The 18,927-nt window shown below is 35.0% G+C and overlaps 1 protein-coding gene across 8 annotated transcripts in view; it reads left to right on the forward strand.

The window, feature by feature from the left end:
• Positions 1-18,927, forward strand: part of LOC132200224 (synaptotagmin-7) — a 232,097-nt gene that overhangs the window by 205,586 nt on the left and 7,584 nt on the right. For 6 of the 8 annotated variants that reach the window (XM_059625530.1, XM_059625525.1, XM_059625527.1 and 3 more), the window contains 2 exons: positions 10,066-10,206; positions 16,787-16,934. In XM_059625530.1, coding sequence (XP_059481513.1) covers positions 10,066-10,206; positions 16,787-16,934 — 289 coding nt within the window. The remainder of the gene's footprint in view (positions 1-10,065; positions 10,207-16,786; positions 16,935-18,927) is intronic. The other 2 variants (XM_059625528.1, XM_059625529.1) reach the window with 1 other exon arrangement.

The raw sequence follows: 18,927 nt of genomic DNA on the forward strand, positions 1-18,927 counted from the left end.
ATTATCTTGAGCTACTCTCAATATCTAGCACTTTTTGAACTAAATTTTTTACTTATCTTATAAGTTTGGAATAAGATACGTTTTATTATTCTGTACTGCGATTTATTTAGATTTTCCTTTTGTGAATAAAAAAGCAGATCATGCAAATATTTGCATTTCCATAATCCCGGGATTTGATCCATGCCTTTCTTTTGAGAACACATCAAGAAGTTCTGAACCGTCCCCGATATAAAACTGCTACCGAGAAACAGAATAAGAAGGTCGTGCAGGTGGTATAACTTATCGATTGCCAGGGGTCCGGCGGTCTAGGAGTGACTTAGTGCTTGTTATTGTACCCGAACGAGAGAGACGCGGTGAAAGCCTCTCGGTCCTTCTCACAAGCCGAAGCCGATTTACTCCTCAAAGGACGAAAATGGCCCCAATTTGAATTCTTCCCCTTTCAAAGGAATTTGTTTCGAATTTTCACCAAAAAAATCATCAAGACCGCCAGAGGCAATTACGAAATTCGTCGTTGGGACAGCGGGAAAAAATTTTCTGGGTGAGTCGGGGCTGCGCTCATTTCCGGGCGAGTTGGCCATTGTGTCGGCGGCAGTGCAAGAAAAAGCTGGCCGGTGGCGAAATGCGGTCGACGCCGCACACACCGCAGGCAATGCGGTCGTTATCGGCGCCCTCAAACACAGGCACGCTCTTAATTAACAGATTTTTTTTGTGCGCTCCCCTCACCTGTACGCCGCACAGTGGCAAGTCAAGACGTCTATTTCAAACAACGGTGGCGGACACGTGTTTTCCTGCGCCGCAACGCCTCGTCAGCGAAAAGCTGAAAAGCGAACCGACTCGCTCGCTCTCCGGCTGACAACTAGACATTTTACGACCACGATTGAACGAAAGAAAGTATGGCTTTGCAAGCCGATTGTTTGCCCTTTGTCAGCACATCTTGTTCGAGCACTTCAAGAAAAGTTCTTCATAAAAGTAGATTTAACATTTTTTTTACAGGTGCATTATTACTTGCTTAGATTCAATAGAATCTTTTTAACTTAACATTTCAAAAATAAAAATTATTTATTCATAGAAAAACCAACTTTACTTAAAGAGCGAAACATAAAATTTTCTATTTCCAAAAACAAAAAATTATTGATAAGAACAAAAACCAAATCAACCAAGGCTCACTGCGTCGGATTTCTTTTTGATCTTGTAAGTTTTAGCAAAATTCTTGCTAGAGGTGGTGCCTTTTTTTCCAACAATTCCATTCTTTTCAAATAAATTGTTTTAATTTTGGAATGTAAAAAATTTATTAACAATTTGTTAACAATTTGGACAATTTAACAACAATAATAATTTTGAACCTTCATTTGCAAAAATTTTCTAGTACGTTTGTCTATTTTATCAACCTGAAATCCTAAGTTCATTCACTACAAAATCAATCAAAAGCTGTTCAAATTTTAATCCAGCATTTTATTATATTATCTATTTCAACAAAAGTTTCTTTTTTTTTACAAAAACATCATTAAATTGTTTTTTTTTTTATAATCATTCGGATTCTGAAATTCTACTTGAAGAAAATACGGCATTTTTTTTTATCAACACGGCGAGGAAAAACAAGGTTCGACATTATGTCTGTGAGCAGTGGCGCCTGCACCCATTTGGAGGGCGAAATTAGGTTGACAGCCTCCCCCCGAATTGAGTAATGGTGTTTTCGCAGAGAGACAGACAGCCTAGTCGCTAAATTCGATTATTTGTTTGCGCCTAGTGTGTTCGCAACGCCCACGTACACAACAAACAAACACACGCCGCAAACGATAATTATGAAATAGCACTGAGACTGCACGAAATTTGCGTCCGACAAATCCGATTACACGGTGACAATTTCACTCGTGATTTCCCACCAAATTTGTATTTATGTTTGCACTTGATTAAGAGGGACGCAGCATAATATACCACGTGACAGCTCAACTTTGCCCGCACACAAAATTTATTTACATTTCTCTACAGCGGAGAACTTTTATTGCTTTTTCTTTTCTTATAATAATGGGACCGATTTTTTATTCATCCAAGGGATAAACTGGGATACTCTTCAATGTTAATATAAATCAAATATTCTGCTCGATGCTGTGAAAATAATGGTTTTGACCCTTTGTAAATTTTCTATTTTTGTGCCGTTTTATTTGTATATTGTAAAAAACTCAATTGTTTAAATTCTAAATAAAAATAACTTAATTTAATTTATTACCTTTTTTGTAACAAACACAGCCCCTTTTTAGAAATTATTATAATTGTAACCACTGCACCAATAACTAAAAGTAAATTATTCCATCAGATCTTTATAAATGTTGTTGATAGTGTATTTAAATGTGTATAAAGTTGATACTTATCAACCCAACTGTTGCAGTATAAAAATTTGAAAATACTAGTCCCTATTTTATATTTTATTATCTGCTGGGGTTTCCTATAATTTAATTCTAGATATTTTTAACATTTTTTAATAACATGTGTCTGTGAAATCGTCAACTAACTCTCTCTCTCTTTCTGTCTCTTTTATATTTGTCTCCCTGTGTCCCTCTTCTTTGTGTCCCTAATGGATCTCTCTGTGATTGGTGGTAAGTAACTTTTACTTTTTTATGATTTTCCCTTTTCCTGCTCTTTCTCACTCGCTCACTCCGCCTGCAACTAGGGTAGATTTTATACTGGTAGAGCTTTCGATTTTAAAACACTCATTTGTGAATAGAAAGCTTTTTTCTGATTGCATTTTGTAATGCTATAAAAAAATAAAACACACACGAATAAATGGAAACTCACGTTTTACCCAAACTTTTTACGCCCCTTGCCCGAGCTCGTACCTTTTACACCAGCAGCTAAACGTTTTATTTCACTATCTGATGTAGTTTTGTAGTTACTTTATTATATTATGCTTTTAGCCCGTGAGCTTGTTTTTTTCATTATTACTCACTCGCACACCGACCTATATTTTCTGTCGTCGTTATCTCCCATACACTATCTTTTTCTCTTCCCTAAAAATGTTTCTTTTTTCTCGCAAACCATTCAAGTCGCAAATGGCTCCAAAAAACAAAACGCAATTTAAATATAAAAAAATTTGAGGGGAAAAATCCTATTTTGTCGGATTGACAAGCAAAAACCAGTCCCTCGGCGTGCACCAGTAAAAAGTCAGCTGCTGTGTTTCCGACTCCAATCGGTGCGGCTAAATTATTCAACAAATTGCAAGCAGCTCGATGGGCAATTTATCTTGCCGGGTGCTCCGGCATTCGATCGATTCCCTTCGCAACTGGTTCTCTCTCTCTCGCTCCGACTCTGAGGCTCTACTTTTTTAAATGATTCTTTTAGCCGAGCTATTTTTGCACTCCGCAGCTCTCGCCGGCTGAATTAATGGACGCAGAGCTTTAATGTCCCCGGCGCCGACAGTAAAAGTAACGAGCTATAATTAATCAGCTTCGACTCTCCAGCCCCCCTATCTTCTGGAAAACTCAATTTCGTGTTGCATTGTAAAAGTTATTAAAGGAGCATTGATTGGAAATTTTTAAATTGAATTTCAACGGAACTGAAATTTTACGTCGGAATAAAGTGCAAAATGCTGAAAATTTATAGCAAAATTGAGAATAATTGCAAATGACAAGGATGAACAAAATCGCAATCGCACCATTTTTTGAAAAGATGATCGCTTAATGCTTAATCTGGGTGAATTTAATGCTAAATCTGGAAGAAAAAAGGTCAATTTCAGGTTATTTGACAGAAAAATTTCTCAATCAAAGGCTTTTCATTCATTCATTCATTCTTTGAATTGAATTCATTTCCGGAGTTCATTTTTGTTTGGAATCCTCATTCTGAAACCAGAATTGATAGAAAAAACTGTCCGGAAATGTGATTTTCAAAAATAAATTTGATTGCAAATGATCGCAACGTTTTTAATCGCGATCACAATCGCACGATTTTTAAGTTTCAAGATCGCAACCGCAATTAAAATTTGAGATCGCGTCCATCCTCGGCAATTGATAATAAATTGATAATTTCTTTTTTTTTTTAAAAAAAACCTTTCAAATTAATTAATTGAGAGAAATTTAAAAAAAATGTAAGATTTTTTACAATTTTTTAGCTTTGGTGGTTTTGTTGCTTCGTCGGCGTTTGTGAGCATTTGTACTGGAAGCAAATCAGCCGGAACTAATAATTTTCAGGGTCGAGTGGGTCGCCATTAAGACGTCTCGAGCAAAAGGTCTTTGAAAGGCTCACCCCTTCGGGTCCGTCGAGGGTGCGGTTTTGTCGGAATCAATGAGCGCGTCCAACGAAATTAGGCGCAGCAGCCAACACACTCCGTACGTGTCGCAAATTGCATCAATGACGAACGCCATCAGCGAGGCAATAAAATAATTAAATTCCACGAGTCGAGCCCGACCGGCCCTGCTGGGCGCAAAGTAGAGGAGAAAAAAGAGGAATCGACTTAAAAGCAGCGGCGGTGCCCGCAGCCCTGCACATTCACTTGGTCGTCATGGCGACCAGACTATTACACGCATGGAATGGTGATATAATTATTATTTTATGTCGTCGGTCGCGTTAGTTTCCGCTTCACAGGAGACAAGCCCCTTTCCACGCGAGATTTTTTTTATTTGGAAAAAACGTCTCTTATATAGCCTTGATAATTGGTAGTTAAAAATTGTTGCTTTTTTCTAAAATAAGTGACTTTTTAGGCTAAATTTTATTGATTTTTGTTTCAAAATTTAGTTTGACGCTGATTTTTACCCATCACAAGGCATTGTTTTTCAAAAATTCAATTTATTTTTGTATCATATAAATTTCCTGAAGTTTTTTTACAGTCAAACATCAAGAAAGAAAATACCTAAATTTTAAAATGTCTAGTAAATGTTAGTCTCAGCGTCGTACATAAATTTAAGATAATTTCCAAGAATACGAAAAAGAAACGCCCTGAAAAAAAAGTATATAAAAGCCACTTTTTGACCTGCGATATTTTGCATCAAAATTAACATAATTTGCAAAGATCAATTGCATTAACAGCGAATTAACAAAAATTTGAAAACGTTTTCATCAGTCAACTAAAATTGAAAAGGACAATATTGATTTTTCCTTTAGAAAGGAGCTTTTTGAAATTAAATTAAAATGGAAAGTTGCCTTTTAACTTATTTCAGGGGGAAATGAAAAAGTCACACAAGTGCTCCCTCTTTTCAACTTTTGTGTTTTTCTTTGGGGCGAGTTTCCGGATGCAAAAGACGCCGGGTCAAAAGTTTTTGCACAAACCATTTGAAGATCGGCGAAGAGGCAGTTTCTGTTGCTGCCGCCGCATTATTTATGTGCGTCTCAATGGTCTACTTGGGTTTTATGGGCTTTCGGAAAGCGTCGCCTTTTTGTGTCAGGCGTCGAGTGGGTCTATCACCTCCAATTTCGCAACGCGGATTTCAGCACAAAAAGTAACACGCACAGCTGCCCGTGTCGGTACAAGTGCTGCTTTTCATTTAAAGATCAGGACAAAAAAAAAATGCAACTGCTGATACAGAACGTTTTTGATGACGATTGTAGGAGACAAGTTACGCAGACACACCTTACCGACGAGAAAGACACAAGTAAAATTAATTTAGACACAAGTTGCAAGCGCAATATAATTGAACAAGGAAGAAGAGTTATCAGTTTCTTTGTAGATTCATTGCTATATTTATTTGCGCAAGCTAATGATAGTTAAAGAGCTAATAAAAAAAAATATAAGCAGTAAAGTTTGGGAAGATTTCTTTGATTAATAAATAAATATATGAAAATAAAAAATTTAACAAAATTAATAAAACACAAAATTAGAAATTTAAAAACTTATAAACTAGTTTTGAATTTATAATATTAAATTTTCTAATTTAAATTATATATTTTGTATTATTATTATTTGTTTTTTATTAATTTTTTACTTGGTTTTTTGTGATCTAGATTTTTAAATAATTTAACTAAAAATGTTTTTAACTAATTATATATATTTCCAATATGGTAAGGCAATTTCTGTATTGACAATGAGTACTTCTCAGATAACCTTATGGCCTTTGGATTGCGAGCTCTTATGAATGATAAATCATCATATTGTCATGTTAGTAATAAATAATTTAACAAAGTACATAAGAAAATTGTTTCAACGGCAAGTCGTGTCTGCGGTGACTTGATCCGTCATCCCGTTTAGGACATTTGACATTTTTAATTTTAGACAAACTTTCTGGAAATCAAATTATAAAATGCACAAAGACTTAAAATCTTTATTTTGTAAATTAAAAAAGAAACATTTCGCTGTTTAAATTTTTGCTGCAATTTTTTCGTAAACAAAAGGATGAAAATTCACAACGATCATTAAATTTTGGAACATTTTTCTTGTAAGATTTTTTCCAAGACTCGGATCTTCTTTTTCACTGCCATGTTCCTTCTTGTCCTTTTCCTCGTAAATAATGTCGTTTTCCTCGGAACGTCTCTCTCATGACGTCACTCACCTTCCATCAGGCCACGTCCTAGCTCCGTCTTGCGTTTTTCCCATCCCTATCTTCTTCTTTTTCCACCCGACGATGAGCACCGCGTGATCAATAAATTCCTCTCCGCGGGAGCATCAAGATAATTCGGCATTTTCTTCTTCTCGGCCGCCGTAAATAGAACCATGGGCGCCGGCTGACACAATTTGTAACATCAGCTGCCTTTTTTTATTGCACGGGTCCAATTGGCCTGATCCCGTTTCCGACGATGCAAATGATCGCTGCAGACGGCTCATTTAATTTTATCCTCGCGCTAGATTGATTAAAATGCGCGCCGAGCGGGAAGGAAAAGAAATTATTATTTTATAGCTGGCGGAAAATAGAGTCCGTGTTGTTTCTGATAAAGGATTTCCCGAGCAAATCATACAAATGAGCCCCACTTGGCGCGCAGCCAGTTTAATATACTTTCCTAATGGGCTCGGGGCCTCAGCCTGTTGCTTTTGCGACTTGAAAATTTTAGCTTTAATCACTGAAAGTAAAAATTCCTAGAAATCTCGATTTAAATTATATAAAAGAAGAGCCATGATGTAAAATTTGAGAGTAATGACAAAATCTTGATTGAAAACTTAGCAATAAATCATTTGCTATTAATGATTAATCCTCAAATTCAGAGGGATTCATTTCTGCTTCTTCTATGTTCAACTATATGAAATGTTCTAGAGCTTAATTAATTATAAATATTTCAAAATTTACTTTTCATTAATGAAGAATTTTTCTTAAATTATCTTTCTCAAATTGAGCAAATTATTGCTTCTGGACAAAGAAAATTATTCAATAATTTTATTTTTACTGCTGAAAATTTTGGTGAAAAAGTCAGTTTTTTTAGCAAAAATATTTCTCCCTTCAAAAAATCTCTGATTTTGACATGTTTCGCAAAATTTGTTTTATTTTCACATTAAAGAGAAATGTACTTAATGATTGTCACTTATATTTGCACAGTTTCCATATTTTTTTCTCATCATCCATCGCCCAACATTTCAATTCACAATTTCTCACACAATTATCTTTTTCCTGTTCCGCTTTTGGCGTGAATTTCGTTTCTCTTTTTCCTCTTCTTTCTGGGTCAGAAAGTATACTTTAGTCCTTCTTAATTTTGGATCCACCCCAGGAACTGTGCCACTCACTGACACACAACACTGCTGTGTAAAAAGCCTCAGGGTGGGTCCGAATATCAGAGAAACGTTTCTAGAAACGATTCTTGAGAAACGTTTCTCGAGAAAAGATTCTCGCGCAAGGATTCTCAAGGAACGATTCTTTAGTTGAATTTTAAAGGCAGAAACGATCCTGGAGAATTTTTGCGCGAGAATCGTTTCTCTGATATTCGGACCCACCCTTCACTCTCATTCTCCTCACCACGTTTTTCTCATCACATTTCGAATTCTAGGATGATTTTGTCACATTAATTTATTAGGACACCAACTACTTTCCCTCCAGCATTGATCTCGCCGCTGTACATACAAAATCGCTTCTTAATCAATTATTTTGTCTCTGGAAAAGCACGTGACTTGATTAATTTGACAGTTTTCAGCTACACACCTTCCAGTCTTGCCTGCCACAGAACTGAACGAAATTAAATCATTGAAATTTAAAATGCCTGAACATTTTCTATTTATAAATAAAAATAAACCTTTTCAGCTTGGATGCACGAACACACTATATAAACGCCTCGGACTTTTCAACTTTTTAATGCGCATGTCATAGAATTCGAATTATTAGAGAGTTTTGGAAATTTATGCTAATGGTAGGAAATTTTATACCAATGCTTGAAGTTGAAAAGTTGAGGGTGGCGCATAATCGGCGTTTGATTGGTCAATCATGCGTCGATTATGGCGCGGCACCATAATTAAACTGCAATTATGCTGTTCCGAGGGATCCGTAGTTGGCTTTTTGAATTGCTCCTTCTCACTTGTAAACACACACAAATGCGGTAGTTGTGTTGCCAGCAATGCTGTAAACATTTAGCGCTGCTCTGCTTTTTGCATTCAAAATAATAATTTAAATCAAATTCACACCAGCACGTTCGTCCACCAGGAAAACAAACCATTTCATTATATCGCTGCATTTTGCTATGTTTTTACTCATTGCAATGCGATCACGCACATTGACACCCTTGCCCTTTTAATAGCAAGGTTTGGGAAAATTACTTAAAACGTTGAAAAAAGATAAAAAAGAATTAAAAATAATAAATAAATAAAATTGATTTAAAAAATAAACAAGTATAAGATCAATTAAATCAATTAAATTTGCAAGTTAGATCAATTTTATTTTTTAAATTCTAAATTATTTTATCTTACTTGCGTTTTTAGGTTTTTAATAAATATTTTAATATTTCTAAATATTAATCATTTAATTTAATTATTTTTTTGTTTCATATTTATATTTAAATATATGAGAGCCAATAAAGGTAATAATGGTCGTTGGCTTACCTCGCCACCTCGTGAAATTTTGTTTAAATGGCTCAAAATGGTAAATTAGAAATTCAATGATGTTTATGGTACATAAATTTATAAAATTTTACGGCGAAAATTCGTGAAAGGTACAATGTGTTGGCAAGGGTCATGCGATCTTTACAAAATTTAAGGACCAGAAAGACCATTTCAAGAGGTTTCCAAAACTATATAGTTTTGCCCCAATATCTCAAAATTTACAGGTTTTACGGGACGTTCAAAATTGAGTTTTTGAAATTTTCAAACGGCTGTATCTCGGCTTTCCGTGATTGTACAACAAAAATCCGGGTATTGCTGAATTTGTCTTGTCACCCTCTACAACTTTGCTGCTAAACGCAAAATTGTAGGTCACAGGTCAAGGTCACTTTTGGTGACCTCGTGTCCTTTGACCTCAAATTTGACAGCTTGGCACAAACTTGTTTGAAATTCTGAAAAGCCAATGTGTATAACGTAAAATTTTACATTAGAAACAATCTTAAAAAAAGTGGTATGTGTCACAGTTTTTTTATTCAAAAAATGAAGATCGCATTACCCTTGCGAACGCATTGCACCTTTCACGAATTTTCGCCGTTTAATTCATGATTGTTTCCAATCTGATCGTAATTCTGATTAGGTAGATTTGTGCCCAATCAGAGAGCTCAAACAACTATCAAAACATTTTCATGGAACTTGGATAAAACCATAACATCAGAAAGCTTGGAAGTTTAGTTTGATTTATTAATTTTTTTTCTAGTTCATTTAAATTAATCCTTTTAAAAAAATTAAAAAAAATTGAAAGTTTTTTCCCAGGCCTATCTATCACTAAAAAATTGTCATGCAAACCCTCATATCTCGCTGGCTCTGCGTCCGAGAAAGTTCATCTCCTCCCCATCAGTGGAGGACTCGAATAGCCGGAACGAGTGGCTTTGCTCGTGAAAAATTCACGCGCGCCTCGGGAATCGGCCAAAATCCGCTCACTCAAGCCGTTGGAAAAACAGTAATCCGACCGCAGAGAGGGATGAAAAAAGTAAAAATGACCTTTCAAAACTAAACTCGGACGCATCGCAAGCGAGAAAAGGTGTTACACACAGTTTATTAACGCACGCACTTTTCCTTGCTGTTTCCGGCAGATGGCATTTCTCCAGAATCGTTCCATCTCCCTCGTCGACATGTACATCGATAACTCAGAGCCTTCGGAAAACGTCGGCCAGATACATTTTAGCCTCGAGTACGACTTCCAAAACACAACACTCATCCTCCGCATCATACAGGTACGTCAAATGCTTTTGTCTCTCTCTCGTGTGCATAACAATGAAAGCGAGTCGACCACCCACGCACGTACATATGTACGCAGGCAGGCAAAACCCAAGTGGCCTCAGCCATTGTGCAATCCTCCCGTGTATATTATATTCTCTCTTTGCGCGAGCACGAGGACGTTTTGGCACTTGAACGTTCAGCTCAATGATCTCGTTACACATCTTTTAAGAGCTACACTGGCTTTATTTTTGCGGGAGTGGTTTTGATTACCGTGCGAGCTCCACTTGGCGGAATGTTAAAATGCGAAAAAGTTATTCTCCAACTCACTAAATTCAAATTAATTAAGCTTCTTGAAACTAGATTTAATTACAAAGTTTTAGGTAATAATTGTTCAGATATCTTCAAGGAGGGCATTAATTTCATGGTAATTTCTAGCAAACGAAAAAAATTTGAGAAAAATAATTAATTTCTACAACTTTGCCAAATTTTAGAACCATTAATAGACACAAAATTGTTCACATGAGATCAAAGCTACTCTAAACAATCTGACCAAGTAAAGAGGAAGAATAAGAACTAGGGTCGTGAAACTTAGACGCTTCTTTTGCCTAAAATAGTCGACTTTTTTTAGACACTTTTTTCATAGAAAAAGACTGTTTTTAGACGGTTTTTATCCAATTTATACGGTTTTAGACTGTTTTTTCAAGGTTGAAAATTTGGATTGTAAAAAGCTGTGAAAATGACTTAACGGATGGGCAAAAAAGTCGGGTTTGAAGCTTAAAATAGTCGACTATTTTCGTTAATTTTTTAATTGAAATAGTCGGCTTTTAGTCGACTTTCCAGCCAAATAGTTGATTAATTGTCGCTTTTCCGCTTAATAGCCGGTTTTCCATCAAATATTCGATTTCAAAATTGAATTTCAACCTACAATTTGGACTTTTTACATGTGAAAACGCGCTTGAAACACTAAAAGTCGCATTTTGGAGAATAAATTGGTTAGTCGCTTTGCCCATCCCAAGAGATTGATGCCACTTCAACAGCAAAAAATCAATTGGTTGCGCGGTAAACAAAAATCTTTTGTTTTCTTTAGAATATTTTGTGCCCCAGGAGACGAAATGGTGAGTTTTAGACACTTTTAGACTGTTTTAGTCGATTTTAAGACGCTTTTAGACGGTTTTGGGTCTTTTAGACGATTTTAAGTGGGTTTCAATCGTCTTGAAATTTCATGATTTGTGCACATTTGATGAATTCAGGCCAAACCAAAGCCCAGAAAAAATAGTCGATCGTCTAAGTTTCACAACCCTAATAAGAACTAATTTTTCATCGTAACTTTTTATGTATGCATTAACTGGAGTTTTTTTTTTATTACATCCATGATTTGATTTAAGGCTTAAATTTTAGTGCTATAAAATAAATTTTTGAATTTTCAGATAGTTATTTTAAATACGTAATGAGAGATGAGTTTTACTATTATTATTGAAATTGAATTTTCATTGAAATTTTATTAATTTTATAATTATTTTTACTCTAATTAACTAACAATTCATTTAAATTTCTGCGGTTACCATTTTAACTCGTTCATATAAATGCAAAATAAGTCCTTTTCGTCTCTCACACTGGTGACGTTTTTCATCTTAATTTGATTATTCGAATTGATTTGGTTATTTTAGAGTTTCGCCCGTGACTTCTTATTCCGAGGCTGCCACTCTGCGGTAATGAAATTTCGTTGCCATAACTTTCCGCCCGTAATCCACTTAACGAACCAAATTTCCAAGTTCCACAAACAGCTATAAAAGTTGTGCAAATCTCTCATCGAGCGGCGCGACGCTTGAATGAAAAGAAAAAACGCAAAGGCAAACAAAGTGGTAAATTACGGCCGAAGACAATCTCAACTGTTTCATAGTCTCATGAGGAGGTTTTATTATATTGCATTATTATTATCCGCGGCAGTCATTAACTTGATTGAATTTCGCGACGAGCACCAGAGAGGAAGGTACTATTTAATAATAAAATAATTCCGGCTACGAGGAGTGACGCCCCGAGATGAATTACCCGGCCGCGCGTGTTTCCTCCAAGTTTTAATTACAATGGCACAGATTTGGGCGACGTGTAGCGAGGGGGCTTATAAATTATTGCAGCTCCGCTAACGGCTTTTTTAATCAATCCTGCTGGCGAAAGACAAAACGGTCTCGGTGAGCTCCAAACTTTTCAGAGCTGCATTTCCCTTGCTAATCGGCTAATCGTTCGTTGATTGATCTACACTGCTTCTTAATTAATCTTCTCTGCTATGAAGTTTCTCAAAGAGAAAATAAAAGAGAAACAAGTCTTTGCAAGTTTTAAATATTTCACGGGGTTTGAAGGGAGAATAATTATTAAATGTTTTCAAATAAATTAAAATATTGGAATAATAAAACTTTTTATATAGTTTATTGAAAATACCTCATCAGAGTACAATTCTTCAATATTTAAATTTATACAAGCGAAATTTGATAAAAATTAAAATTTTAATTAATTAAAAAAATTAAAATTATTTTTAATTAATATTTTTTAACAATTTATAAATTTAAATAACATATTATAAGGTCATGTTTTGTCTTTTCCCATACGGGCGTAGTTGTTGATGGAAAGCACCCGGTTTTCACATTTCTCGAGGTGGTATTGGTCGCAGATTTTGTCGCATAATTTGCACACGCATCCTTCTCGAGCCGTATGGAAGGTTTTGTCTTTTTTTAATTCTTAAACATTTGTTATAAAATTAAATGTAATTTTTTTACTATTCCAGCTTATTTTGTTTTATTATTTACTATTATTTCTGTTTTTTATTTTTTTATTATTCTTTTAATATTTTAATGTTATTAATTTTATATTTTTATTCTCTTAAAAGTAGTATTTTGTTTATATAATTTTTTTATTATTTCATATATTTTACAATTTAAGTTTTTTGTGTTCACTACCGTTCCCAAAATATGAATTACATAAACCGGTGAAGACTAAGAAATTGAATCTGCTAATAAAACGCTATCATGACTATTGTGTGTTTTTAGCTTTGATTTCATCGAGCCGTAATACTGAAATTAAACAAAGGCAGAGGGAAAGTAATTAAACACACAATGAAAGGTCGTACACGCCCTATTATAATGGAGTAGGTTGTGTTGTGTGTTTGCCCGCGTGTTGTTCTGCTCTGGTTGCTGGGCTGATTTTGCCAACTCGCCGAAATTTGCATGAAAATGCCGCCCGGTCTCGGAAGCGGCCGAGAAGTGCGTGTGTAATTTGCCAAACACACGCCGCAGCTGCGGTCTGCTTTTTATCGGTTCATATTTGCGCTTCTGGAACACACAAATTTAAGGTTGAACGAGTTTAATTTCAGTGGCAAGGAAAAAGCAAAACAAAAGAGGCGCAATTAAGCTTTTGCCACAACCAAATATTTTGAAATTGCCTCTCGGCGTTCGATTCTTTTAATTTCGACTCTGATAATAAATATTAATTAAATTGCCTTTGATTCCGTTGAATATCCGTCGGTGGTTCATTTTCACGTGAATTTATTTTTGCGAAAAGTTGCGAGCTGAAACAAGAGGCCCGGAGGCGGTTCCATCGTTCGTCCTGCGCTGCACATTCCGCCAACTCTGCTTTGCTCATTATTTGCCGCGCTGCACAAACAAGTCTCCGCATTGTCTCGTTGTACGCTTAACTACGTTACTTCGCTTTCACCACGGCCGTGACATTATTCCAGCCCCGAGTCACACACAACGACAGCGACGAGAAAATATTTTAAACTTTTTACAGCGCAATTCACTCTTTTTCCAGCCTATTTTACTAAAAGGTCGGGCAATTATATGAAGCTATAAAAAAATGCTTTTAACAATTTCAGTTATTTTTAATGTTAAGTGAAAAAGAGAAATCTTCATTTTTACATCATATAAATTTAAAAAGTGTAGGATGTAATTTGATTAAAAAATCTTTTACCTTTTTTTGACAGAGAAATTGAAATTTTTATTTATTTCTAGTACATGACAGTACATGAAGGGTTAAGTTAATTTTACTTTGAAACTCATTTTCAGATTAGAGGGAAATTCAAATTTTCAAATTAATTGGAAATGAAGCGATCGGGCTTTTCCTTGTTGCAGAAAATTGTTTTTATTCAGTGAGCAGCGCGTATGCTCATGAAATAGGTACTTGAATTTTTTAGTTTTAAGATTTTAAAATGTGTGTTTTTTTTTTAAATTTTGCTGATTTGTTGTATTTTTCTTGCTCAGGAAATAGGGTCGCTGACCGTGACCGAAACTGGTAGAGCTTTTTTGTTTTTGAATAAAAACAATTTTCTGCAACGAGGAAAAGCCCGATCGCTTCATTTCCATGATCATCTCCTCGAGTGTCAACTTCTTCAAACAAATTTAAATTAATTGTACTTAATTTTTTTACCCCGTTGAACATCTCAGTTGCATAATTAGGCAATTAATTAATCTTCAATAATATTATTATCAAATTCGATTCTTTTTAATGTTAAGTGAAAAAGTGAAATCTTAATTTTTATATCAGTTAAATTTAAAAAGTGCAAGATATAATTTGATTAAAAAATCTTTTACCATTTTTTGACAGAGAAATTGACATTTTTTTTTTAAATTTATTTCTAGTACATGAAGGGTTAAGTTAATCTTACTTTGAAACTCAGATTAGAGGGAAATTCAAATTTTAAAATTAATTACTTAATTTTTTACCCCTTTGAACATCTCTGTTGCATAATTAGGCAATTAATTAATCTTAAATAATATTTGTTTGAAGAAGATCGAGGAGATGATCATGGATATGAAGAGATTGGGCTTTTCCTCGTTGCAGAAAAATTGTTTTTATTCAAGAGCCATTTTTTCTGCAACGAGGAAAAGCATTCATTTAAATAATATTGTTATCAATTGTTCTTCCAAAGTGCGGTTAAAAATAGGCATTTCCTCAAATTTGCACAGAGAAGAAGCAAAATAATTACGGCGCCTCTGCACTTTTGAGAATGATGAGATGGTGCTTGGCGAAAAAAAATAAACAGCAAGCCCAGCCACCGCGTCACCTTTGTTTTCCCGGCTCGCAACTTCTGCAAACAAGAGGGTGCGCAAATTGTCACGTATCCGCGTGCGGGGGCGCCTCTAATTAAACAACCCCCGCACACAAAACACACACCTACCTTCCTCATGAAACAACCAGTTGACGATGATGCTCGCCTCGTCGCCCACCTTCCTCTTCCTTAAAATAGACGTCAACTTGTTCTCAATTTGCACACTGTTCACCGCCGCACGCACGCAGCCAACGGGCAGGAAATTAAAGTTATTTTTAATTAAATATTGATTGGGTCGCCCATCGCAGCCAGCAGGGGTCCTTTGCGAATGCAAATCGCTGATTTCGGCGAAAGTGACTTCGGGCCTAGTAAGATGAGATGCAGGTACACTCTACCGTTGGTTTCACAGCACAAACGCGCCAAGGTGCCTGTCCTCAATCAATATGCAAATCGCTTTAATCTTGCTTGCTGGACCAGTTTTCGACGTCTCTTGTTGAAATTTGGGCTCTCTTATTTGTAAATTGTAAACGTTTGGAATATAAACTTACTGATAAATATAATAAAGTTCAAATACAAAAGAAAATTTGTTATTTGTATTTTGTAAAGAGCAATTAGTTGAAGAAAATAGAAGTTTTAACGTGGTTTTACTGCTGAAAGCTAAGTTTCATTGTTAGTAAAACCAACTAACCTCTTAAAATTTAAACCCTCTAAATTGATTTATGTACACATTCCAACACAAAGACACTAATTAGAACAGAAAACACACTCACTACTAACAACAAGTTGAAGATTTGTTAAAATTGTGAATTTATTTTATTTTAGATTGTAATAAAAAAGTCTGTTTTTTTAAGTTTATTTTCAATATTTAAAAGTTTTGATATATTTAATCATCATTTTATAAAATTTATCTGAATATTAATTTATTTAAATATATTTTTGATATTGTTAAGTTTTAATATAAATAATCATCATTTTTTATGAATAATGATAACACCAATAATTTGATTTTTTATAATATAATCAATTAGCTGCTCATGATTATTGAGGAAAAGATATTACAGATATGTATATCTCAAACATTTTTTTGTTTTCCAATCCGATTCTGTCTCTTGATTGTAATAATTGATAAAAGTAAAATTTACGCAACTGCTTTTTACATTATTTTAGTTTATCACGTCCATTTTTTTTTTTTCATACATTGTTCCATTTTGAGATTTTGACCAATACTCAGTCTATGGAAAAAAACTCAATCAAAGTAAGCTCCTCTCAGGCTTCCAGCTATGGAAGTTCACTTCATCAAAGTTAATTGCATATTTGCCAGAAATAAATGAGTCGTCCCCATTCTTTCGTTTAATTTGAAATAAAAGAAAATACCAATTTTTTTTAGTCTTTTTCAGAACTGACAGCCACTTTGATTTAACATTCCCAAGAATAAACTTTCAAATATATAAATTGCTGGAAAAACAATCGTTTTTACCTGCCACAGGTCGATTGCTTGTCTTTTTTTTTGTCTCTCTGCTGACAGAATCAATTTGACGTCGCGATTGTTGTTGCAGGGAAAAGAGTTGCCAGCCAAAGATTTGTCCGGGACCTCTGACCCTTATGTACGTGTCACCTTGCTGCCTGACAAAAAACATCGCCTCGAGACCAAGATCAAACGACGAACTCTCAACCCGAGATGGAACGAAACTTTTTACTTTGAAGGTAAGAACGTTTTTCCTTTTCTCATTCCTCATTAGATTTGCAGCTTCTGAAAAATGTACGACTCTCCTTGAAGATTTTCTTTTCCTGTAACTCTCGCTTTTTTTCATTCGAGCCATTTTAATTTAATTAAACTGAGTAAAATTATAGCAGATTGTATCGTTTAAATTGAATAATTAATTTTAATTACTTATCAATAATGGAAATTTTTAAGGAAAAGCTTAGACATTTTTTTTATTGGTCCGTTTCCTTAATCAATAATTTATTCATAACACGATTTATACAGACAATTCAGGCCTTAATTTTAATTGACCTTCATGGAATCAAGGAAATACAATTTTATATACATTTTGTTCATCTTTCCCATTGGGCTTTTCTTCTCGTCTTTATTTTTTCAACAAAAATTTTGCAATTCAAGCGTATTTTTCTTTCCCCGGATCACGCAGGCTGTATTTTTTTCCCCCTCTCAAAAGCGACTTTTCCCAACATCTCTTAATTTGACAATTTCAGGCCTTTTTCAACAAGTCAGCCAACTTTCACCCGGGAAATTAAATTCCACTCTCGTCAGTTTTGCCAAGGGTGCCGCTTTATTTAACATTGACTTTGCTGAAATAATTTGCCCGAGTGAAATGGAATTCGCGTGTCGACGGATTAAAAAAAAACACACACACAGCATTTGAAATTCGTTCTCGTGCATTAGCAAAATTTTGGCTTTTATGGCGTTTCCATGCCATGCCGCACGGTCAATACTGTCGGAAAATGTGCGCGGTGTTTCGAGTGTCAATATTTATTGGCCCCTGCAGCACAGCGGCAGCGACATGAAAAATTCAATCCGACAGCGCGGTGCATGGTGGAATTAATCACTGGCCCCAGGCCAATAGAGGCTCTTTTGCTCGCCCAAAAGCTCCACAATGATTTCCCGGGAAGGGAGAAAGGGAATTTTATCAACCGTGCAAAAGCAGAATATTTACCGCAGACCGCAGAAGATCCAGGAAAATAAATGATTATATTATAGAATTATTTTAAATTAAATTTATTGATTAATAAAAAATAATTGACAAAATTATTGGTTTGCGGCTTTTGGTTGGCTTGGCCATTCCGAATTCCAAATTAATGCAAAATATAAAAAAATTAGAAAATTATTTGTTTAAATAATTGAAGCGTTATTTTTTGTGGATCTTAAAAAAATACAATATTGAGACTTGGATTTGGCATTCATAAAATTTTCTTTACACGTCCTGATCATAAATATCTTTGGAAATGAAGCGATCGGGCTTTTCCTCGTTGCAGAAAATTTCAAAAACAAATGGCTCTACCAGTTTCGGTTACGGTCTGCGACCCTATTTCATGAGCAAGAAAAATACAAAAAATCAGCAAAATTGAAAAACACCACATTTTAACATAAAAAAATTCTAATCTTTAAACTAACAAATTCAAGTACCAACCCATTTCATGATTACCTATTTTTGAATAAAAAAAAAAAAAAAGAGGAAAAGCCGGATCTCTTCATTTCTGTGATCATCTCCTCGAGTGTCAACTTCTTCAAACAAATAAATATCTTTGACACATAAATTCAACAAAAATTGGTCCTTTTGGAACCTGCACTTTTCCATCATTTAAAATATTCCATTGTTAAAAACTGCAAATTTCTTTTTCTCCCATTCTTTTAGTTTGGTAGTTAATCTGACTTAATAAAGTAATATTTTAACTTCGTTTTGATTGTTTCTAAAGTAATTTCAATTTTCCACCAGCAACCGGCACCGCAGAAACTGCATCGTTAGTGCGCCGCACGCTGGAACTAATCCCACGCCTTTTTACTTTCCATTTCACAGCAAAACGACTCTCGGAACGACTTTATTTGTCTGAGAGTGAGGCAATATTTTTGAACTGCGCTAATTATCCGGGCTCCGCGAGTCGTTTAACGAGCGCCAGCAGCGTGATGTTGCAATTTTCAAGTCATGTGTGCAACATAATTCCTGGCCTTCCACGATAATTA

The sequence above is a fragment of the Neocloeon triangulifer genome, unplaced genomic scaffold (genome assembly GCF_031216515.1).
Source record: "Neocloeon triangulifer isolate White Clay Creek 2 clone unplaced genomic scaffold, ASM3121651v1 ptg000014l, whole genome shotgun sequence".
Classification (NCBI taxonomy): domain Eukaryota; kingdom Metazoa; phylum Arthropoda; class Insecta; order Ephemeroptera; family Baetidae; genus Neocloeon; species Neocloeon triangulifer.